Source organism: Rissa tridactyla, chromosome 10, assembly GCF_028500815.1.
Source record: "Rissa tridactyla isolate bRisTri1 chromosome 10, bRisTri1.patW.cur.20221130, whole genome shotgun sequence".
Taxonomy (NCBI): Eukaryota; Metazoa; Chordata; class Aves; order Charadriiformes; family Laridae; genus Rissa; species Rissa tridactyla.
The window spans coordinates 14,118,064-14,143,797 of NC_071475.1; the positions used below are offsets into that span (position 1 = coordinate 14,118,064).

Below are 25,734 nucleotides of genomic sequence, written 5' to 3' on the forward strand. Positions count from 1 at the left end.
GAAAACCAGCATCTGCGGGTCCCTGGGGCTCCCTGCCTGGTTTCCTCTGGCACAAAGACAGGCCAAAGCGCCCGCCAGGCCACCTGAGTGTGTCTGCTTTGAAAACATTGGAAAACCGAGAGAGACAGGGAGTTTACTCAAAAATTAAAGTGTTCAAGCAAGTCAACCGAGAACTGCTTGAGAGCCGGCAGTGGAGTCCCACGCTGGGCTGTGTAACTCCGTGCTGGGGACAGACAGGAGTTAGTTACCACCATCCCGTAACTAATTCTTCCATAACATTGGGCACCATCATCCATAACATTAGACGCTGCTCCCGGACACACTGTGACCACCTTCCAAAAGGCAGAATAGACAACACGGTCTCAGCTACAAACCAGTAAGAGGGACACTTTGAAACCAGTCATATAGGAGAAACTAAGTTGTGTTTTGAGCCCCAAAGCAGAACCGAGCCCATTTGATACACTGAATTTAAGCTTTCCAACAGCAAATTAGATTTTGGCACTGTGAGTTAAGCTAAAACTGTCTTGGTGATTCTTTGATAGCACAGTCCAGAGAACATTCTCCTAATAAAACTGATGAATAAAGCAGATTCCTGGGACGGATTCCTGGTGCTGCTGGTTGAACCACAGCAGGACAGCCCTGCGAGAACCATCAGCTCCATGGATAGAACCTCCAGCGCTCAACTTCCCGTCTTTCCCGGTTAAACTGTCCTTGGTACAGAACTTGGGACGCTGTATAATTGAAGTTAGAGGCTTGGGGGAAGCCAAGGCTTCAGCAGATGTCTATGCAGCTTAAAGTTCTTTCCACCAGCGTCTCCGCTTCCTGTGGTTGCCACTGATGAAAGACTGTTTCGATTATTAATTGGAATGACAACCTCCGCTCTCTCCATGTTATTTCTTACTTTCGCCATCCTTTGCCCAGTTGAGTCTGCACGTTCTTTGAAGCTGGAACTCTTTCAGCTCCCACATTACATTTTGAAGCTAACCACTTTAAAACGTGGTGTAAACCCAAGCATTTTCTTTCTTCCTATCCCAACCATCAGAAAAAAAAAAAAAAGAGACCAGTTTTGAAACAAATTGAATTTTATTCTTTGCAAATGTTTGCAAGCAACAAGATTTTTTCTGAAAAGTTGTCTCAAAAGACAGACAGAGGAAGAGTTGAAGCGGAGAACGTGCTACCCTTTCTGCAGCTTTTACAAAGCAATTAAACAAAGGTGAAAAACCAATGACAGGAACAGAATGAACTGCAGCACATACAAAAATAGCATTATTAAAAAACAAGCAGTCGAGTATTTGGAACATGTTTTAGACCAAGTGTGCAAGTGTCCTATGTGATTCTACCTATTCATCAAAACTAAACAAAAATAGACGAAAACTTGCGATATTACAGGCTCCGATTGTATGATGTCTTTACGCTATTGCAACGACGGCTTGAAAAATGAGCGGTTTTGTGCTGCACATCCTCCAGCCCAGCCGAGACCCGCTGCCGCGCAGGGCAGTCCCTCTTCTGTCCCTACACACCGCTGTTTGTCCCTCCTCCCGCTGGCAGCCCCGATGGGGATGTGGCTGCACAGCCAGGACACCAACCCCCACAGCTGCCGAATTCCTACAGCTCCGTGAAAAGGACGGAGATTACGGTGGGGGAGAAGAGGAAAATGATCCCTTTTGGCAGCAGCCAGCAAGTCAATCAATCAGATTAATTAATGCATGAAGCTACATGCCAACCAATGAATGTAGTAAATATATAGGAAATTACCATAACATGTGATTTCCTTTGTACTTAGTTCTCAAAAGCATATTATGTCTGTATTTGTCAGTAATAATCTTCCCCAATTCCAATCTAGTATAGTTTTCTCTCCAAGAAGGAGAAAAGCAGCATAGAAAATGTTAACCAATGTCTAGAACCACCCACGACTCCCCAGTCCCGCCGTCAGTCCCGCGCTGGACGCTGTGAGCACTCTCACACACGTAGCACCGTAAGGGCCAGCTGCGCTGGGAGGACTCAGCTTATTCGCAGCAACCCCAATCACACTTGTTTTCAACCTGGAAAGTGTCACGGATTTTGAAACGGCAAACATTACACAGAAGGTTAAGCAGATGGAACGGCATCATCAACAATAAAATTAAATTAGTGCTAAATTTACTCCTGACTTATCTCACTTGATTATATTAGTTTACATTTGACTATACATACACAATACCAAAAATATGCCTATTTTGTATTCAAACGTTGCCAACATAATGCCATTTTTAGTTGAAGCAATCCAAAAGATCTGGCCCAAAACCCAACGAGCTTATGAAGTTCAGCGATAGCTGAGAAAACAATCATTTGGAAATCCTCACTCACCCTTCCCTCAGTGGATGTTACATCGAATGGCAGCAGAAGGGCCTTTTAAAGCCCCCTCAACCTTCTTGCCACCCACAAGCCCTGCTGAGGGTAATGGCAACAAGAGATACTAGATAGCTTGGAGGGAAAAAATAAACCATGTCTACAGCTAAGAGGCGTGTGTGTGTGTTTGTGTGTACACACGTGTGTGTATGTGCAGGGCGGGAGGGGAAAACCAAGTACAGTTTCAGTGGTTAGCCACGTACAGAGGTTTCACGGTCTCACTCTCACACTAGTGCTTATCATTTCAGCCTTTTGAAAGCTTGTTACAGAAACATAATCAAAACACAGAATGTTTTCTTGAAGAAAATGAGCCATCATTCACCCTCTATTTGTTCAGAATGATATTTAACCAAGTATTGCTTTTCACAGTTCACTGGCAAGTCAGAGCACTGCACAGAAAATTAAATATGGTATTAAAGACGCCTATGGAGAGAACAAAAGTTATCACAGAAGCACAGAGGTAGAAGGCTTCACAGAACTAAACCTGAGTCACACAATCATTAGTTTCTACATAACTAGCACAATAAACTACCCGGACAGCCGCTCAGCGTCTTTTCACACCAGGGTATGTTTCGGCTGCGCGGTAGCAGGTACCACACTCCCATTTAGACCAGCTCCTGGCAGAGGCTCTGCCCTGGCCTCTCCCTGAACTCATCTCTCCATGCAACGGCTGCTCGGCCTGGGGCGTGATGGGGCGTGAGCACGGAGCCACCGATGCCCTAAATCGTAACTAGTTTTGTGTCATTATATTTAACAATACAAGTTCTCAAAGCTTTACCGTGAAGAAATAAAGAGTGAATGATAAAGCTTCAAAAGAAAGTACACATACTGGAGAAATCTTCAGTTTCCATCACCAAGGTGCGTTCTGAGGGGAAAAAACCCCAATAAATCAGTGGCAAAAGCTGCCCCATTTTGGCAGCCGAGTTCTGTAGCATAGACAGCACTTCAGACAAAAAAAAAAAAGCACTGCCTCTTATTTCTGTTTTATTTAGAAACTTTCGCTCTTTGCAAGGTAAGGGTGATAATGTGAAATTTTACTTTATGATATGAAAGTGTAAAAGAAAGAAACTAAAGAGGTGCTGCCTCCCCCCTTGTCAAATAAGTACTACTGAAAAACGGCCATAGTTATCTATTTGAGAAAGTACTTCACACAACCCTGGACATGTATGCTGGTAAACTAATCTTCACAGAGATAATATTGAAAAGTAAATATAAGCACATTCAACAGTAAATGACAACATAGTTTATGTTCTGGGACTGAGTTGTAAATTTTGTATAAATAGTTTAAAATTTAAGACTTCAAAAGTCACATAGATCAAATAGATGAGACAACTTGTAAGGACCGAATACTTCACATGGGTTCCTTTCAAAGGGCATCCTGTAATGCAGTTGTTGTGGCTGCAGGTAGCAGGATGCTCTTGATCTGCCGGTTACAACTCTGCCACTGCCATTACCAACACAGTATCGGCCAGGAGAGAGACTTCACCTTGTACTCTCTTCAATGGTTATTCAGCAAATATCTGAGAAACAGCACGAGCATAAAGTGTGAAGTACTCCGCGTAGTTAGAAACAGGGATTCTCAGCAAAACCACTTTGAAATATATTATGGAAGATACTCCCCAGCAAGTAACTGGTATCTACCATCATACATACATTGCATAAATTATACTGTTTATTTGCGATTTGTTTCCCCCTACCTTCTCTCACTGCAAGTTGTTAGCAGTAAACATTTTCTGAAATTATACAAGGAAGGAGAAAGTTCAGTCTCAAGCCTGCCCAGATGGCTCAGATCGATTTCTCGGTGTCTCACGCCACCTCCTCTCCTCAGTTGACATTTAAAGATTCAACCTGCAGTTCTCAGCGTGTCTGAAACAACAGTAATATGGATGCGCACCAAACCCAAATGGAGCGAGCCGGCTTGTTTGGTTGGTTTTTGTGTGTGGGTTCTTGGGGTTTTTGAAGTTTACGTGAGCATCAGAAGCAGAACTGAGCAGATGCACTTAAGAGACAGACGACCGTCTGTTCATCTCCAAAGCAGGGTACTAGAGATTACAGGCAGAGTAACGGTGATCTATCGTGGCCTGAGTCGTCCTCTGCTTCTGGAATCCGAGGCAGGAGAGCAGACCGCGTCAATCCCCAGAATTTCTGAGGCGACATATCCTTTTTGGTAGCTGTGAACTTCCATCCCATATGGTTCCCACAGATTCTGCACTGGGCTACAGTCCAGGCATACCTACCAAAAACAAACCAAAAGGTTGACGCTAACATGTAAGGAAAAGATATTTTAAACATACTGGAACACAGCTAGCTCATCAGGTCAGAAGGTAATACTAGTCTCAAGCTAGATTCTCAAAAAAATCTTTGGGAACCAACATGCGCAGCTCCCACCTAAAAACTCTGCAGATCTTAAAAATCAAATCAAATCAAATCAAATCAGCCTTCAAATAGAGAAAGCAACTCAGCGTTTTATTAGCACAACACTTCAACAATGCTGTCTGCCTTAAAGAAGAGTCAGAAAATGGTTCTCTAAGTTACTTAATGGAAATAAAAATGATTTTTGCACTGCTCCTAGATTAACAGGGAACTGCACTTTCCAGAGCAGCAGAGTTTTTCTTTAACAGTTTTAAAAGGCTGAACATGACTATTTCAAAACCCTCATAGAAGAAAAGAGCTGAGAAAACATGTAAGGATGAGAAAAATTACATATTATGAGGCACAAGTTTTCTTCAGGGAGTCTTAAAGCGCACATGCCTTGTGACAGATATGCCATACACCCTCCAAGTCATTACTCAGTGCTATGTGATAATCTGGAAAAAAAACATCATCTAGCCCCACAAATTAAACTTAAGCTACCAGAGAGGGATGACAATTTGATGAAATACCTGTCATTATTAGGCAAACTTCGACAGCTTGACAGTTAATTCTGCTACTGCTTCAGAGAGCCAGACTAATTTAAAAAAAAAAAACAACCAACCAAAAAAACCAAACCCAAAGGTAATCAGATTAATATAAATCTTAGTAATTATTAAATTCATATAACATTTATTCAGTTTTTGAACTAAAAAAAAGTATTTCAGTAGAATAACTGCATTCATATATTCTGATTTTCATTTACATTTTATTTACTTTATGATCAAAGAAAGCTGCGTGGAAACAACAACTATGATTTCAGTTGCAGCTTTTACAAAACTATAGACAAAGAAAGCGAAAGTCCCAGACAATCAGTAGCCTGTTTTTAGCTCTCAGTTGCTAGACTATATTTTAAAAAATTAGGACTTGCACATTTTTTAAAAAAATATGAATTCTGAAAACATTCTATCTGAATTTTTTATTTTATTCTGTATTTTGGAAAAGTCTAAATTTCCTTTCCTGTTTTTCATATGAGTGAAATGATGACATATCTTTCAAAAATTATATATTGACTATTCCAGCATCACAGAAATACATTTACAATGAAATCTTGAGTCATTTACTAATAAAATTTCTTTTAACTTATTACCCAGGAAACCAGCTGTGCTCTGTTGATGGCCGTCCATTGAGATTCAAGTTGCAGGCTTTATATACAGTAAGGGTTTCATGGATGTACCCATGCGGATTCACGTATGCTGCCATGGGTCCACATAAGGATAAACTACAACACAAAATTAATAATTTTGTCAGAGTTCAAAGAAGAAACAAAAAACAAAGGCTGCCAAATGCAAGCAGAGGAAAAACTCCCAACCATCCTTAAAACTATTTTCCAGAGCAAAACAATCACTTTAGGCTCTTGGGGGGGCGGGGGAGGAGTATCTTTAATTATGTTATTAAAAATGGAAAGAAAATAGATACTAATGTAAAATATAATTGGTCAAATTAACTTAGAATTGTAGAAATGTAAGTGTCCAGTGTTATAAATCTGACGCATTCTTCACTGACATAAATTATTGCTGTTACCTACTTAGGAAGTCCCTACTTCAGAAAAGGTATTTAAAAAGCTATTATCAGGAGCAAGGATTAAAACATTCCTATGGTTAGATGAACCTCGCCCAGCTGTTTGTTAAAGGGGACAAGTGACTGAGAGCACGGCTGGCAGGATGCTATGGAAACTACCTCGTTTTAAGGCAGTTATTAATCTTTCCCTCACAGACTTACAGCTCAGTACAAAAAAGGGTACCTGACAGAATTTATTTTACTTGCTGCTTTTGAATAGCAGCTTCCAATAAACCCAAGTAACACCTATATTGCTACTTTTAAATCTAACTTTAAAAGTAAGCAAAAATGTTAATTTATTACACTAACTTCTCATCGTTCTTCTATTAAAATATATCATGGCGACACAGCAGGAACCATCATTTCTGGAATGCATTATCTGATTAGAAGATAAGAAATGGCTTTTAATTGCCACATCAGGTTCTTATCACAGTGATAAAGGAAAACTGTGGGGAGTCTGGCTTTGTTAAACCAAGACATATTTGAACCTTCCCATTATCATAGGTGATGGACAGATATTAGTCATTCAAGATTAAAATGGTGACAAGACTGCCAGAAGCAGCAATTATTTGGAAAATGTATAGTCTTATTGTTGAACATTGCATACTGTATAGGTCAAATACATAATGGGAACATACTGCCTAGTGCAGTTCTTAGGATTAAACCCTATATTCTTAAAATAAAAAAGGTATCACAATGCTTAAAGACACAAATAGGCAATTTCCTTGCACGACGACATCCTGGGAGCCTATCTATACCTCCCAAATAGTGCATTTGAATCTGCTGTTGAAGCTTGTTGACACACAGAAGTCGGGATGAAGTGCTGAGAAATGAAATTTGGGATGTCATGAACTTTATTCAGAAATAATAGGACAAAACTTTCTACGTAACAAATTTATATTTCAAAACTCACCGCAGAGTGAGTCTTTCTTCAGGGGCAAGGCGCTGGACTAGGCGGCATAACATGGCCTTTCACACTAAATTCTGTTACAACACACATGGTGATGTTCAGGTTTACTAACTTTTTATTAAAAAAAGCTTAAAAAAGTAACCTGCTTTGGTTTCTAAAGAAAATTCCCTATAAATAATTACTTACATTTTATTAGAGCTGTGGAAAACACAGTAGTTATAAGACACAACATAGCTTAATCTGTTTTGCTGCACCGATGTTTCTAATCAAGAACCTCCCAAAGTTTAAGAGCAACAAACTCACCTGAATATTTCATTCTTGGTAGTTATTTCTGTATCTTGGCATTGCTTACAACAAAGAGATGTACACTTGAAAAGAAACACAAAGAGTATAATTTCATTCATTTCCAGACGTTTGTCAGCACAGTGGTAAATAATGAAAATGTCTCTCCTCAGAACAGATTTTGTACCAATATTTTGGTTTATTTGGGCAGCGGTCACTTATGTTTTCTCTTTCTATCAAAGGATAATTTTTTTCTATGCATTTTACTTATTTATGGTAAACAGTAATTGTTATCTAAAAGAAAAAAAATTTGTTATATACTTTTTTCTCCTCCTCTCCCCCAAAAATCCATACACAAAAGAGGATCTGACTACACAAAGATAATAAGAGAGTCAACCCCCTAAGGTCTCTAAAAGCTAATTTAGAAAAAAACCCTTTGCTCTTCTAAAATACAACACAGAAAAGGTAGATGAGTACAAATGCAATTATTAAGTCTTTCTAAAATTTGAGAGTACTGTAGATCAATGGGTTTAATTTCCTCACAAAAAATATGTAAGGCGTATTGATCATTCTCTTAAAGATTATAACGAATTAATCTATCTTCTACAATTTCTAGAAAGTAGAATGAAGCAACTCATCACTGACATTGCCCAGAAAAAAACATTTAAATCAGCTTGGTGGAACACAACCGCTAATTTTCAGGTGTGTTACTTCTACCTCCTTTTAAGGGTAATGCATATGAAATTACCCCACAAAAACGATGCACTATATTCTGGAACAAAATCCTGCGCCTCGGATCTTCACTTGGGCAGTCCCTGTGTGAGCCTATGTCCTTTTAAAACCTCTACTCAGATGCTCTGGGCTTGTTGCTGCATTTCAACTTCCTCCAGCTCCTGTCTTGCAGGTGACAGCATTCTGCCCACATCTTAAACGCACTGTCTACTGATCTTGGAGACTGAGGGAGGAAAATTGCTCTCCTATACACATACTATTTATCATATAACAGGTCTCTTCCATTCTTAAAGCTCACTCAGCCTTTCTCTCCTACCAGAGATCTTTAACGCCTACTATTGCTCACTCTTTTAAATCATGCTTACTCACAGATTTTAATCTAATGCTTGTATATCCCTCTCAGAATCCAATTTAGACAGCTACTTAATTCCATCCTTCCATTTCCAAACCTATCTAATTACTACAATTAGCACTCTCAGAACACTCAAGCAGAATTCACTGAAGTGTTATACCTATGAGTGACGTACATTGCTTTAAAAATAAGCACAGAAACAGTAAACTGTCCTTAATAACAGGAAAAGCTATTGAAAATACAATACAATTCACTGATATCAGGGACAAAACAAAGTGGATCAGGTCTTATGATCAGTCATATTACTGTAAATTACATTCCGAACAATGAAACATGTTAAGTCCGACCTTCTCAAGCAAACCAAAACATATGCTATGTGCCAGAGCTCCCCTTCTCATTGAAGAACCCTGCCTTGAAAAGAGCGGATTTGACCAAAATAAAGTTCACTAGAAATTGTAAAAAACTGTAATGCACTTACCATTCTCACATTGATATAGAACAGTTACACACATTTAGAGAATAAAATGTCACATGTTGATCAAGAAAACACCTTTTTTGTGTAGGCTAAAAATCAACTGTACCTTGTATTTTATGAGGTTAACTTAAGTCCTCTTGTCTCTTTGGGATTTATAGAAAATATACAATGTACTGAACATGAACAGTTCTTAGTGGTACCTGAATATCAGAATAGTTTCAGAGTTTCTGACTCAGGACAGACAAAAGAAGTTAAATCCGATTACAGAGCCTCACACAAAATTCCTGTCCATTTTTCTCTCAGAATTTGGAAAAAAATGTTTTCTGTCTCCTTTTCTCTGTATATTCTCTTTTAGATTTTTGGTGCATGAACTTTGGGAAGAGGTACAGTATTCTCTGGTTCTCTGTTCCCCGGAAACAGACAGTACTGTTTAGGCAAACAGGCAAAAATTCCACTGCTGTGTATCCAGTAGACAAACACAACGGTGACTGGGGTTATGTTATACTGATGTTTGAGACAGTACGTTGGTACCCCCAGCAAGGTGAGGGGCAATCAGGATGTATATAGCTATTCTTTGTGATGTGAATGTATTAACAAAATATTCATTTGTCTCTCCATTCAGGAATGGAATAGTAAATATTCCAGCTACCACTATCAAACATGGAAACAAGTTTACAGTTCAAACTTATACCAATGGCCCTTTTCAGCATTTTCTCTTTGGAAAGAGAACAGCAATCTGAACTGCTGCTGGAGATGCCGTTGCAAATGCTGTTCCTACAACAAGTTAGATTCAACAGGAGGTTGTATGCATTATTATAAAGAAATGTTTTATGTAACACAAAACTTTAATGTCCTACATTAAGTGGCCATGCCATGGCCATGGCAATGGCAAGAACGGAAGGGAAGACGATTTTTTTAACTTTTTAAAAAAGTATTGTCTAACAAGTCAATATGTGTCTTTTCCAAAAAGCTTTTCAGCCCAATACTTAAGATTTATACTCAATACTACAAAGAATTATCTTTTGTTATAAAATCCACAAATTTGCATGGCACAATACTATGTGATTGTGGTGTATTATACTGTCAATATGGGGTTATGATATTCATAAGATGGTTATAAGCAATGTTGGACTTCTAGCACCATCTCTTGGCTAAAACAGTGCTGTGAGGTGTTGAAATACAATTTCTTACAAAAGCAAATGCTATTACATGTTTCTCCCTTGCTGCCAAACATAAAGTCTAGTATTGAGAGAGAACATTTTCTTTCTTGAGCAAACTTTTAAAGGGGAAAGAAGAAATAAAGACCATCCAAATTCACTCTCTAGAAGTATTATTTGGAAATTTCATACATTTTTGTTATAGATTGTAACAGTCAGTCCTACTTTTTTTTTATGAGAACAATTTAATGACAAGTAAAGAAAAAATACTCACTTTGTTCATAATATCTAATTCACACCGGAGTCGCTGAACAGCACTACCTATTTTAAGCAACTGTATACGTAATGCATCGTCAATTGGCAGGCAAGCAGCAACTCTGTAAGAAAAATCTAGAAATAAGAAAATACCAGGCTTGTTAGAATTTTAGAGAGAATTAAAACCTGCTACTTCCACTCAGTTACAGATAAGAGTGCTAAAACTTAGGTTTTTAATAGACTTTTAGAGGTCATCTCAGTACATCCTTCTGCCCTAAGGCTAGATCATACACACGTAAAATCTCGTCTAAGATATTTGTTTAATCAACACTTAAAGACCACTAGTGATGGAGACTGAACAATGCTGGTAAGGTAATGTATTCTAAAACCAGAACAGACCCCTGGAGAAAATTGTCTAATACAGATTTCCATGTTGTCAGTGAATTACTGGTGGTTATCTTATGCTTGCACCTCCTCTTTGTTTATTGCAAAAAGAAAGACATGCTTTTTTGAGGGAAGGAAAAATTAAAGAAAAAATCCTAAACATACACCTTCTTCATAAATGACAACCAAGTTATATTACTCATGTTAGTACTAAGAAAGTATTCTTTATTGTGAGAAGGAAAAAGACATACTCTGTATACACCCCGTTCTGGAGGTTTTGGAGGTTTTCTTCCACATTTAAATGCAGATCAAAATTAGACCCAAAAATATTCAGTCAAGAAGACAGAATTTGGGTTTTTTTGGTGTTTTTTGTTTGGTTGTTTTTTTGGGGTTTTTTTTGGGTTTTTTTTGGTTTTTTTTTTAGTTTTAATATAATAGTAAATTCTCCAGCAGCAACATCAATTGAAAGGCACAAACACAAGAGGTAGTGGACCTTAGTAAAGTCATTCTTTAATTTAGCTAACAAAAATCTTGCTAAGATGGAAATCATCCCATTCCTCACAGCCTGTAAAAGAATTCAAAAGCTGAAAATTAAAGTCAGCAAAATACCAGTGTGCTGTGGATCACAAGAAAAGAAATGTCAAAAAAATACTGGATTTTTTTGCTTGTTTTTGGATTATTTCATATGCTTTCTATATATGGTCCTTCAAGCAGCACTCCGGGCAAAGCAGACGGGAAGTACTTTCAACCGCTACTGTGGGCAAATTGGAATTAGAGTTCCATGTAGATCAAAATTATTGAGCCCAGCCCTGCTGCTTAACTGACTTTAATTGAAAACTGCAGTTTGAATTTCCCCCTTATTAGGCATATGAGAGTGTACATTGGAAAGAACATTTTTCCCCTTAGAAAGGCTTCAACTGAAATTTCCGTCTTATTAGATACTAGAGACCTGCAGAGAGAAGAGACTTGTTCACTGGGCCATAACCCCAGTGCCTCCTCAGGCATGATCCCAATGTCTTTGTGATTCAGTTACTAGTGCTATTTTCCCTCATGTTGGATAAGAGGTAACAAGTAAGAACAAAGAGATTTTGCATACTAATGCTTAGACTCACGTAACAGTAATTTTAAAAATCTAGTATGCTTTTGGTTCTTGTTTTCTGATGAAATGTATCACATTCCTCCCGCCATGGAGCACAACATGGTTCTACTTCTTTTAGTGAACATGTTTTGGCACAGTTGGAGGATGTTCATGTCTTTAAAAGCTCTATCATCCTTTTGTCAGTTAACCATCAAATTTATTGGAAACGAACTGAGGGATGGACTACCAATAAAAAGTAATTATCTAAGCCTTGTTTTCTTAGGAACTTAATAAAACACCCAAAACCCAAATTTGAGTTCATAAGCTCAACAACATCATACCTATTGGGTTTGTTGGAAGAGATTCATCTTTAAGATTTTCATCCCATTCATGTAGCTGCCTCTTGACTCTTTCCATCAAGGTTTCCTTTTGTTAGAAGAAAAGCCTAATTTAAATACATAGGTATTTCTGTTTTCTTAGGAAAAAAAAAAAAAGGAAGCAAAATGTAGAGTAAGCTATTTTCCCTAAGTGGACATTAGCTTTTAAGACTTACAATAATTACAGACTCATTTTGTATCTACATATTTTAAACTAAGAGCAAAATAGGATGGGAAACGGGCCAAAATGAACCAATGGCCCATGGTGGTTATAACTTTCACTTGAGATAAGCAGACAACCGTTCAAAGTCTAGACCTGTACAAACGAGATGAAGGCTAGCCTCCTCCCTATTTCTGCCTCTCTTACACCAGTTCTTTTATGTACTGGTATACATACGTATATAAAGAAATATGTACTTTTGAAAGAGTAAACCAACTCCAAGGCTATCCAGCACCCTGGTGGTTAGGACACTCACCTGGAGCATGTGGGACAGAGGATCAAGTTTTTGCTCTGAGACAACACAGCAGGAACCAGAATCTCTGTTATCCACCCCAGACATGCTCTGGCATGAGGGAACAACTACACAGAGGGGGAAGACCTTCCTCCTCTTTTCACAGTAAACTGAAAACTATACAATTTAAAAAGTAACTTATGAGCCATCAAAATTAAAGCTTTTACTTTATCTGATAATAAGATATTAAACCATACAGAACTAATTGTAGATGATTTGGTAATATACAGGGTGAACTTACAGCATCATATAGAGAGTAGAGCCAGGGAGGCCAAGATGTCAAACTTGCACAGTGGAACTTCCTCTAAAACCAAAACCACAAATATTTATTCATTAGCAGAACAGTTTAGGGACAGTTCTTGTTCAAACAAATAAAACAGAGGAGAAAGACCTGATTATTTAAAGATACAACAAATTACCAGTACTTCAATGTGAAGATTCCAAACCACTTCTCAAATACATTGAGAGCTAATAAAAGACTTCTGTACAAGACAGAAAATGTATGGATTTTCTCAGAAAACCTGTCTCAGCATTAAAAGTATTTCTACTGTTTAGTAATAAGAAAATATGCCTTTCAAAAGACCATCTATCTGAAAGTTAGACAGTTCAAAAAAATTAAGTACTATTAGGTAGTGCATCTGTTCCTTAGTCTTCACCAATTGTTGATACTTCAGCAACCATAGCAAACAATTAAAAAAATATTCAGCTTGTGTATAGCTTGTGCATATCCTGCAGACAAGAAACCCTAGATTATAACTGCATTCCTTAACCACCAAATTTCCAGCAGTGTAAGGTTATTTGCTTAGTTAACCAATTCCCCACAATGACTTCAGAACACTCACATTTACAGGTTTAGGCTAATAAAAATCTAAAAAGCAGTATACTACATAACCACATTGCTTTCCAAAAGAGCATCTCAAATTGTACTGCTGTACTCAAATACTTATAAATTAAATTTTAGTTGTCCCTTTGAGGGCAACTATCCTTATTTTACAAATGAGAAAAATCAGGCAATGGAGACTAAAATCCACAGCAAAGAAATGGTACTTAGAAAAAAGAATTCAGGAACACCAAAACTCAAGCTACTGTTTTAATTAGCAAGTATACTTTCAGTAACAGCTGACACAGGGGTCAGCTCTTGTCTGAAGCAGAAACCATTCTTAAAATGCAACTTCTATTTTCTGAGGTACAGCCTGTCACATTGGAAATAGTCACTGACATCAACAGAGCGATGGAGGTCAACAGGACAATGCCCCTACCCTGGAACTGCACCTCAGTCCACAAAACATGTTCTTCTTACAGCACGTGCACTATGTTTCAGCTATCTATCAGATGATAGCTTGGAAAGGGATTTCTGCCCCCCCCGAAGTGTTTCTGGGCTTCTTAAGTCATAGACAAACTTGTTCAATACCTCTGAGAATCAATAGCTCTTTGTTATTCATGGTTGGGGTTTTTTGCTTGGTTTATTTGGGGTTTTTTTTTTGGGTACAGAGTTCAAAACCACTAAAGAAAAAAAACAAATCCAAATCTTAACTGCATCTGACAGTGAGGCATTGCTAGGATTCTACATTAATTTCTGGAGGTAGTTGCAAAGATCTCTACTGATACAGAAGACTTAAGAGTATCTTTTCTTTTATATGCCACCAACCAAAACGGTGGGTTAAATAATAAATAAATAAGCAAGCCACAATTTTAATTTTTTTCAAAAGTCTCAGGTTGCCCTGTTTCACCATATCCTCTCCTACTGACCTCAGTGCTAACTCTTGTCCCACTAACCTTACTGTGCATATTTCTCCACTGTTAATGACAGGTGGTCTTTGAAACACCTGCGCTGTGCCTGAGAACAAGCTAGGTTTGCACTTGAAACGCTTTTGCAGGTATAACTATCCTAGTGCGATACACTAGCATGGCGCTTATTATGGGAACATAATTTATCCCAGGAAAATTATCCTTCTGACAGTACATTTTATTTCAGACTCCTAAAGGAAAACGCTGTACACTGGTAAAAGTGCACATTCACTTGTATAAATGCATCTTTTAGCACCTTTTAAACAGCACAGCTGTCTCTAGCACAAATCACACCTTATTATTCCCCTGAGTAATGCAGAAGTTTGTAGCTTAGGCCTGGCATCAGCTGCTTAGGACTCTTGAAAATTCTGCCCTACAATCTTAGTGTGAATTCCCCTCTGATTCCAAGTACTGTCACAGCTGCAGTGATGCAAAAACAGTGTAAACAAGCGAAGACAAAATTTGTGCCAGTGAAGCAAAAGTAGAAGCTGATTCCCTAATGCCAACACCAACGTCTTGATAATGATTATTTCTCATCTACTGCTGTTTGGGGTTTCTTCCTGCCCACCTCCAAAACCAAGAGTCAAGTAGTTAAAGTTCTGGAAGCTCTAATGAAATGTAAAGTCTGCATACTTATTACAAAAGCAGATCCACATTTTCTGTAAACAAGTAACTGCAGGTACAGAAGTTTGTCTTTTAACTGATGCAGGTTTTAAACAAAATTAGCAAACAGAATTTTGTTTCCAAACTAAGACATTACAGGTCTTCTGTTTCATCACTGAAATTTGGGAGTCACCTCTAAACCACCTCTGCTCTTTAAAAACCTCTTCTAGCTGTATCAAACAGTTACAGAGAAACAGTTACAAAATCCTCTGTACTTTCAAAACCAAGCCATTAACACAAGTACAAAGCAAGAACACTGGCACCATCAACACTGATTGCCAGTATTTTTAGTGTCAAAGTAATGTCAGTAAAAGTCAAGATGCTTCTGTGACCTGCCTACAAATTAAATCCTATAAACTGACTGTTTTTTCCTCACTAACACTTCTTCATCTACAAGCTTTACCAACCGGCTTGCTCTCTAAAGCGTTTTGTTATGTAAAAAAATAATTTGTAATGTTACATGTATTACTATGTAATAATATTAATCTAATAATGATGTAATTAAAACAAAAGAGAACTTATAATACAAATCATGTATTTCTCTATAGTTGATAGCTGATAAACAATCACACAATATGCGACTAGAAGAGGAGGTTGGCTTCTAGCATCCCAGTTGGGCATCGTCCTCTAAAGATGAAGAGATGGAATTTTATATTGATTTTAAAAATATCATCAAAAATTAAGAAAACAAAACACACACAACTAGCTTCTAACCTTTTGATATTTCTGCCACCATTGACGTATAGCTCGGTCCTGCCACGATGTAGGTTTCGAAGAAGGAAATATATGGCATCGGCTGAGAGACTGCAGCTGTACTGCTGACATCGTTGAAGGCAGCACTCGCTCAGGAAGGATCTGTACTTTAGCCTGCTGGATTCTGATAAAAGAAAAAAAAGATGAGATATACATGAGTTTAAAAAAAATGGATTTTACTGCTTATAAAATATAGCCTTGTGTAATAGATTAATCACTACATAGTACTATAGATTTTAAGCAGTAATCCATTTAATCTGATTTTTAAAGTTGTACCAATGTAAATCAAATTACCTCAGGGAACATACAGCGTAGCAAACCAAATACATACTACTCTACAACACAGATAATCTCATCCCCTTGGCAAATTTATTGAAGATACTGCACTGGACTTTGGTATACCTAAACTGAAGACAGAAGCAATCACTACTTTTCCTTTAAAAACCAGAATTAGCCGCCTTCTGAATATTTTTTGCACTGACATATAGAATTCTACAAAGATCACTCTTTAACTTTTTCAGCAAAAGTTTCTTTGCTGTTCGCCCCCCCTACGCATAACTACCTTCTCCATGGGATACAATGGGCTGTCTTTGTATTCCAGAGCACTAGATATCTGTTGGGATTGTGGTGGACAGAATTAAAGACAGATTGGCAGTGGCAACACAGCAGAATATTCTACCATCTCAGCATTGTATTTTTAGTTTTTTGTCTCCTCAAGTTACTTTTGGCGTAACCTAATAGTCAGCTATTACATATCAAACCCTCAGAAAGGAAGTTTAGCTGAAATGCAGTTTGCTATCTTCAAACCACAAAAGCTTACGTGCTTAGCTAGAGTCCAAAATCAGCAGAAATAGGATATAGGCTCTGATCATCTTTTAATATCCTAGCATCAACCAGCTCGCCTATTCGGCAAAGAGTTCAGCAACAGCTACGTGGCTACTAAGAACACTGTCTAGCAGGAAGGGCTTTACATTTTACACAGTATTATGCTTCAGAAATCCTGAAATATTAAGACGAATGTCATTAAAAATTTCCAATTTTACTCACAGGGACAACACTGAACTCTTTGAACTTATTATAAATTATAAAATGATGTTTTGCCATAAGCATTTAGTAATCAGAAACACCAAGAACTACTGAAATTTCCTTCTTGCTAAGAAGCTCAAATTTTTTCCCTCTTCATCAAAAAGTATTTTAGACTGGTAATGCTTGTTTCTGTTGTTAGTTGCCTTGAATACATGAAAATTGGAATATGATTGTAATGAAAATGCTTTATGTGTACAGATGGAACATTACATTCTTCTTCTGTCCGATTCCCTTCTTATGTCCCCCTGATGTACGGACAAAAGTGGCAGCAAACTGCCACACTGCCAGGATCACTCATAGAAAGAGTTGGTACATTGGCACAGGAGTCTGGAGAGCGTCTCAATCTGCAGAGCGGATCATTTCCTCTGGATGAACTGAAGAACACAGGCTCACGTCTCTGAAGTGCACTGACAATACCAGGAGGTTCAAGTTCACCCATCACTCCGCAAACCCACAAAACATGCAGTATTTGAAAAGTAGAGTAACTCTATATAGTTTAAGTCATTCCAACAAATCTAGAGCTTGCCATGATGAGAAAAATCAATCTCCCCTCCTTTATTTCATACATTTCATAATTCATATGTATGAATGAAACTTGTGAACTTGTTATATAAAAGTGATCTCTGTTAGTCAGTGGATATAAAATCATCACAATAAAATGCTTTAAAAGCACAACAAAATCACTGTACATCTTAACTGCTTCTGGATACTGAATTCTCAGCAACAATGCCGTTGTTACTGTAGTTGTCCTAGTGCTGCCATCTTGTGACCAAGCCATGGTTTTTCTAAGCAGTAAAATTTGGATTATTTGTAACCAGATGTTAGATAGTGATAAATAGCAAGTACCACACATATTCTTAACTTCTTCAGCTGCAGGTCGTAAAAGCATACAGAAATGCTGAGCTCAGACTGTTCCTAGGCCTCTTTCTAAGGCAAATACCACTACACTGAACAATAGCAGAATACAGATGATTAGCTTTAGATTTACAGATTTGGAGTAAGATGTTATACGCCTTGCCAAAAAGATTACAAAAACCTCTAGCAATTTTGCTAAGAACTGTCACATGCTCACAGAATCAACATCTGGAGCCTGTATCTCTGGACAGTGACACTGACAGAAGTTCAGGATGCAATGCACGGTGCAGACCATGATGTCAAGAAGAGCTTGAAAACGACAGAAGACTCAGCATACTCTTAACTAAGCGGTAAAGGTCTCAGTCACTTTTATAAGCGGACAAGGGTATTAATTATAAAATGTAATAAAACTGGCTAGAAGAGGAGCCTCTAAATATTACAGGTATCACATTTCAATATGGAAAAGAAGAGGACCAGAATACAGAAGAGAATACTCCTATCAGAGCTGATTTGTGTGTGTTTGACAAGCACATGAAAAGAATTGTTCACCAATAACAGAAGTAGCACTTTTCTATGAGTGAAGAATCAGTCAACAGCCAGAAAGGGAGAGACAAGACTTGCCGAAGGTAAGGATGTACTCAACCGTGACAATGTTTAAAATAAACAAGATGTAGTATTTGAGAAATTGAAAATGATGGGCTGCTTGTAGTTAGCAAGAATCAAGAACCTGTTTTCACATTAAAGTATTTTTCTAGAAACCTCAGTGTACTTCTATGTTTTACGAAGAGAAAAACGAACAAGAGAAGTGACTTGTTTCTCTATTATTATTACCAGACTCCAGTCTTCCCCTTTCATGGGCAGCTTCTCTCACCACCACCCCTCGGGCACAGTTACTGTCCTCTCCATATCTGAATCATGCAGCTGAAACCTTCTGCATGCTGTTGAGGCTCAGCAGTTAAAGATCACTCCAAGTACAAAAACAGACAAGCATATTGTTATTAGCTGTAGTGCAGACTCTTGCCTGCAGCAGTTCAGAACTTTATCTGCAATTGCAGCTCTGAAGTGGAACACGTCCAATGCAGACCACTTCTAGAAAGGTCTCCTTTCAGAAAATGAAAGTTACAATTTTTCAAAGGAGCGGAATCTGGTTGCTATCAGAGAGGCTTTCCACAAGATAGCAGAAGGCACACACTTGATATTGTATCCTCTCACTTCACATCTGGTTTGAAACCGGGATGTGAGAGATTTTGAAGTAAAGCTTTAGAACTTATAATGCAGACAAATCACCACCTTCTTCCCAACTTAATTTTCATAAACAAAGTAATTCTGACAGATGTTTTCTCACACTCACCGAATCAAACTACAGGCAGACATTCTTTAGACATTTTTATAGCAAAGTTAACTAAACATGAGTCTTAGAACAGGAAACGTCAGAAGTCCTTAATAAACAGAGAAGCTACTGATTAAGCATTTGATTATTATCTATACTGATTGGTCAATTGTGCGACTGAAAGGGCAGATGCACCTGCGGTAAAGTGTAAATGTTTTGGTGAATCAAGATTTGCAGTATGTAAAATCAAATACATCGTTTTCTTACCCATCTGACTGGGTTCTTATTTCAAGCACCTTGAACCTCTGTCTTCCTATTGCTTTCACTTTGACCGTTTCAATTCCATATTCCTGCTCTTCTCTGTAGGCATATATTTCTGCTGTTGTTCCAAAATGTGCTTCCCTTTCACGTATGTTACTAAAAGTAACAGAATTAAAAAGGTTACCCACACTTGAAACAGCATTGTTCATTCAGATTTCAAGACTTAGTCTACCTGCACTGACTCTACGTGATTAGTCTTATCAAAAAGAGTAAATTTGGTAAAATACTTTCAACTAAGTGCAATCATTATTTTTCCATTTTGAAAGCAACTTCTAATGTTTTGTTTGGCTGGGGGTTTTTGCCAGTTGACTTGGTTTTATTTTAGGGTCTAGAGGGGAAATTCTGGGAACACAGGGGTCATCTGCATTTGAAATGCAGATACTGAAAGTACAAAAATTTGTTAGATTGACCTTCTACAAATAACTGTTCCCAACTAATCCCATAATTAAAACCATAGTATATCGGAGGAAGAGGGAGGAATATTCCCAGCTTCTTTTGGCACAGATTAACCTTTATTTATTCTGCATTTCTATCACCTCTTGTCTCTCAACTTCATTGAGAAACATTTGTCTGTGCTTGTTAATTTATACACAAAACAAGCAAATACACCTTTACAACAATACAGTTCTCAAAACAAAAATCTGATTTTTAGTTCAGATCAAGGCTTATTCTTTAAGGAAAACAGAGCAGTGCATTCAAACAGTTACTGAAATCGAGACAATGCTCAAACAAGGAAAGCAGATCAACACTGCAACTTATGTTATTCACCACAGAACTGATGGAACCATCTGCTTTTGATTTAGTATCCAAAGAAATTGTGCTAAAAATACATGCTGCATACCACCAGTAAACGCACTCGTGTATTTTACCTGTATGCAAGAACAGCAAACGTTCTGTCTTTCTGAATTAAATTCCGCACCATGCTAACCTCTTGAGGGCGAAAAAGCTGAAGAGGTAACGTCTGTCCAGGAATCAACATCACCATCACGTGGGGCAACACTGGAATCACCTGACAGCTGTCATCATCATGCACCGTTCTTCCATGAAACTCTTCCATATCAGAACCTAAATACTGAAAACAGCAAGTAAGGAAATGACAGTAGTATAAGAGGTTTTGGTGATGTACAAGGATAAAATAAAATTATGTCTTTGGCTTAAGAACATTACAATAGAGTTACACAAAAACAATCAAAATCACTTCAGGACACATTTAATGGGCAATATATAAAGAACATACCACATGTGATGTTGGCAAACTGGTATCAAAATTAATGACGTTTGGCTTTTCAGCTTCTTTACTATCTTGATCTTCAACTTCCATTTCATTGTCATCCTCTTCCTCGCTCTCTGCTAATAAGCACATACAGAATATTGTGTGGAAAACAATCACCAAAGACTAAGATACTGAGAAAAATCAGAGAATCACAGAAATACATTCAATATTCCCAGGCTACAGCCTTTCACAGGGAAGCAACTTTCATTTTTGTAAACTTGGAAGAATAATTTTCTTGCTGTTACAGCAAAATCACCATTCTATAGAAAGAGTCAAAAGCTGGTAATTTATTTTTGAAAGGCCAAAGAACAACTTTTCTTGGAAGAAAAGAACAAACAAATTCTGTCAGTTCAGATTTTCACTACAGTAGTATTTCCGTATCTCAATTCTAAATGTCTTCTGTTTGTACACTGGGATGCCAGATAACTTAATTTCTTGTAGGATGCTGAACACAGCGCTGGAAGTAGTACAAACCTGAACAATATAACTGCGACACATAAAGCAAGCGAGTTAAAACTAATCTGAAGCTCTATATTCATGCACAGATTCTTGCTGGTATTTTAGACAATTTCACTGCTGTCAGCCTCTCCTGTGTGTCTACCAAACACACACACTCCAGCACAGGCACAAACCCAGCAAATGCAACTATATAAGGAAGCAAATAACATGACCCTGCACAAGGATTTCAGGTACAAAACAGTATTTAAAAATTACTACTTTCTTCCCATTTCTCAGTTACAGATGTCAATTCTAAAATTACTTTCAGGGAAGAGGACAGTTAAATTGTCAGTATATTTTATTTTGGAAACACATAAATAGTGCATTTATCTGTATAAATAGTTAGAAATAAATTAAAAAAACATACTGAAGATAACAGAAAATATACCTATCTCTAAAATGCTGGTTTCCCTGTTTTGTGCATTCCCATATAATATATGCCTATACATAATCACCCCAAACAAATGCAATGTAACAATATTACTTGATCCTATTCCTTTTAGCACAAAACAGTATTTATACACCATACTCTATCTAAAATAGATACATTAGATATATTTGCAATCCAATCTGCAGGATTCTTACCCAGTAGCTGCTGGGTAATGGATAATCCCAATGGTGCTGAAAAGCATCAATTAGATCTTGAAAGCTATTATATTACAAGATAGGCAGAAAAATATCTTTACAACAGTCTATCTAGTTGCCTGCCTTTGCAAGTAGTATATTCTTAAGAAATAATCCAGAGTTGAAAATTTAAAAGGTGAAGTGATTATCTTATCTGAAAGGTACTGTAGGCAAATCTTACAAAAGAAAGATGCTCCAGAAGAGACGAGTCTTCCTTTAGAAATGGGAGCACCACCACTCTCTTTCACTGAGATCTTACTATTTCTGAGAGTGAGAGGACAAGAGAACAATGAAGACGACTTTATAAGCTGGGTGGAGAACCTTTTCTTTCCCTCTTCAGTCTTTAGGCACATTTGTTAAACGTATTCTTTACAACATGTTCAGTCAATGGCCTTCTTTTTGCTTCATCTTTTTTTCTTTTTTTTTTTTTTTTTTTTTTAATATTGCATAGCATACAGAATCTTCTCTGTAGGAGACACGACATGCTGATGTTATGGCTCCATCCTATATTGTATTTATCTCAACAAGAAATGATCCAGCATGACAAAAAAAGAGGTTAAAGACTCTCTTTGGTGTTTAGCCTAATTACAGACCTTAAAGATGTAAGACATCACCTTCCTAATTACTGTAAAAAATATTCCATTTCTTTATGAATTGCCTCTTCCATTACATTCAGTTAGGATCCCTAATCATAAATGACTGCAAAATGTTTAAGACACACAAAACAGCATTTTGCTTAGCTTGAAGGAGGGAAAGAGTAGGAAGTTTTTTGTTTGGTTCTGGGGCAGCAGTGCAGAGGAGGGGAGGGAAGCTGACTTCATAAGAAATTATATTCCAGTTTGCATGCACTCTCATCAAATTGCATCAATCATTATCAGTTTTAATAGCCTTTTAGAGAGAGGCCGCTTCACTTGTTTTCTGAACGCAGAAGGAATTAACAGCAGTTGATTAGAAAGAACTGTGCCCTGCAAACTTTTGCTCGTTCTTGCCAAAAACGCACACTGGCTGCTGTGTGGTGGCAGAGAGGAACGATGACTCATTTTACTGCAGCAGCACCATGTGAATGTCAAAAAAACACCACCATCTTCACTCTCCTCCTCAATCACACTACAGGAGCAGGAGACGGACAGCAAAAGAAACTGCATCTTTTACACCCTTAACTATACATAATTTTTGTTGATTTTTTTTTTTTTTTATTTCAAGACTGGCAAGACCTCCAGATCACAGAAACAAGGGAAAGGCAAGTGCTGAAGGCACCCTGCATGACAAAGCTCATACTTCCTTCGTGGCAGGTCAGGCATTCCCAGACGCTCATCCTGGCCCACTAGCACTACCAAATCTACTTTCACTTTTGTGTAGAAATGAGGAAATATGACTCTCATTTTAAAAAACCCTGAACAGGGTATGAAATACTAAGGCTATATTATTCTAAATATACAGGCATAAAACGCTCATAGAATTTCCTCTTATAGAAAATGACACTGGTTACTGGCAAGACTTACTGTTACATTCTCCTTTGCATGCTTATTCTGAAATAACATTTTTTTTTTCAGCTTAGCAAGAGCTGCTTCCTGAACCATATGATCTCCTGTCAGTTTGGAGGTACTATATGCTAAATCAGAAAAAATAAACGTTATTATGCAATAGGTATCGACGTGAGGAATTACGCTGCTGTATGTGGATGGACGAGCCAGGCTGCTCTCCGAACTCCAGCAGAAAAACTGCAGCGGCCTGGAGAGCGTGTGGAATCCAGCACTGCCCTCAAATCCCGTGCACAGCACCTCTGGCTCCCCTGCTTACTGATGGCATTGGAGAGCATTTAAATTGAGCGGAGACTTTCTAAAACAACAAATGTTTTCCTCGGACTTTGTGTGGCTTTGCAGAGGTCCACATTTACAGGGAAGAGTGCCTGCATTTGCCTGCTTTGGTGGGAACTTCACAGCACGTTTCATCTCATCAGTTGCCCAATGCCTCAACACCCACTCTCTCTTCTTCCACTGCAGAGTGATGGACTCAGTCAATAAAAATAATCAGTTAAGACACAGAGCGAGCGATGGCTCTGCCCTTCCGTGGGCCCTGACTGCTGAGCCCAGCTGCCGCAAGCCCGGGCTGTAGGCGGCCAGTGCCAGCAGCGGGGCTGGCTGCCGTGGGGAGACTGCAGCGCCATGAGCCGGGGCCTGCACCGCCTCCCGCCCCCCCCGCCCGGCTCCCCACAGCTCCCCTTCTCCTCCCCGGCCCCGCTCCGCCTCCCCTCTCCCTCTCCCTCTCCCCACACGGCCTCCCGCAGCCCCCACAGCTCCCCCTGCCGCCCCACGCACCGGGATCCCGACCCCTCCCCGCCCACCGAGCCCCGGCCCGGCGCCTGCTCCCCGGCTCGGCCCACAGCCCCACCGGCTGCCCCCCGCTCCCCCAGCCGGCCGCGGCCATTACCGGGCACCAGCTGTAGGTGGTTCCCCATGTTGTTATGGGGCTCGCCACCTCCTTCCTCGGCGGCCATCGCTGTTTACCCGGAGAGGAGCCTGGGAAGCCGGCGGGGCGGGGGGAGGAGGAGGCGGGAGGAGGAGCCCAGCCCGCCGCCGGAGCGAGGCCGGGAGTCGCGGCCCGACCCGGCCCGGTGGCCTGTGGCGGTGCTTCTCGGGGAGCGCAGGGGCTGCGGGCGGGGAGGGGGCTGCCCGCCAGCTCCCCGGGCTTTTTGCCGGTCCGGCCCTGCTACCGGCGGGGGTGTTTTATACTGCGGGCCCCGACAAAGGCTTCGCGGAGCGCCGGCGGGAGGGACAGGCGGCGACGCGCCGGGCTGTCCCTCAGCGCCGCGCTGAGGCAAGGGCGTCCGCGGCGGCACCGTGTCCCCGGGGAGGGACAGGTCCTCCGGCTCCGCCTGGAGGTCCCCGGGGCGCCGGGGAGAGCGGGGACGAGGCCGTGCGTGTCCCTCGAGCCCCCGGGTGCCGCCTTTCCCGGGGGAACACGGCCATGGCTGAGCTCGGCAGAGCTTCCCGCTGCTTCTCTCCACAGCGCTCCATGGCCGAGCCGTGTCTGAGTTCTGGGAGGGGATGGATGTGCATAAAATCCACGGTGGATCACCCTTTGGGTGAAGGAGGAATTCTGAACATAACGATTAGTTACATACAATCCCAGCAGAGATCCCTGAAGGGGACCAGATCTTGCCAATAGGGAAGGGTGAGCCAGAGCGCAGCCAGGGGAGCCATGCTTGCCATGGGGAGGTTGAAGTGACCCATGTTATTTGTGGGACAGATGGCGGTACCTCTGCACAACTGACACTGCTGGGCCTCTCGACCTGCTTCAGGCTTCCCACCAGCCCATCACCTCCCCTCTGCTCCTCAGGAACGCTGCTGGGTGAACACTTAGCAAGGGCTTCCAACGAGGGCTACCTCCAGAGTGGTACTTGTGCCTCAGAAAAAGATTTGGGTGGTTGGCAGAGGATCTGAGGTGCATCCATGACGAGTCTTGTGAGGAGCAGCTGAAGGAGCTGGGGGTGTTCAGCCTGGAGAAAAGGAGGCTGAGGGGAGACCTTCTTGCTCTCTACAGCTACCTGAAAGGAGGGTGTAGCCAGGGGGGGTCGGTCTCTTCTCCCAAGGAGCAAGTCATAAGACAAGAGGAAATGGCCCCAAGTTGCGCCAGGGGAGGTTTAGGATGGATATTAGGAAAAATTTCTTC

At 39.7% G+C, this 25,734-nt stretch overlaps 1 protein-coding gene across 3 annotated transcripts; it reads right to left on the bottom strand.

Moving 5' to 3' along the window:
- Positions 1 to 1,064: 1,064 nt before the first annotated feature.
- Positions 1,065 to 24,766, bottom strand: CRBN (cereblon). Of its 3 annotated transcripts, none has more exons than XM_054216186.1 (11): positions 24,493 to 24,710; positions 20,905 to 21,014; positions 20,537 to 20,739; positions 19,614 to 19,763; positions 16,037 to 16,199; positions 13,113 to 13,175; positions 12,324 to 12,408; positions 10,540 to 10,655; positions 7,571 to 7,635; positions 5,888 to 6,019; positions 1,065 to 4,621 (listed from the first exon to the last, which is right to left on the bottom strand). In XM_054216186.1, the coding sequence occupies exons 1-11, from the start codon at positions 24,557 to 24,559 to the stop codon at positions 4,438 to 4,440; spliced, it is 1,338 nt and encodes a 445-aa protein (XP_054072161.1). In that variant the 5' UTR covers positions 24,560 to 24,710; the 3' UTR covers positions 1,065 to 4,437. The 3 variants fall into 3 exon arrangements, with proteins under 3 accessions (XP_054072161.1, XP_054072160.1, XP_054072162.1); XM_054216185.1 differs by having other exon boundaries at positions 20,905 to 21,017; positions 24,493 to 24,690; XM_054216187.1 differs by lacking the exon at positions 19,614 to 19,763 and having other exon boundaries at positions 20,905 to 21,017; positions 24,493 to 24,766.
- Positions 24,767 to 25,734: the final 968 nt, after the last annotated feature.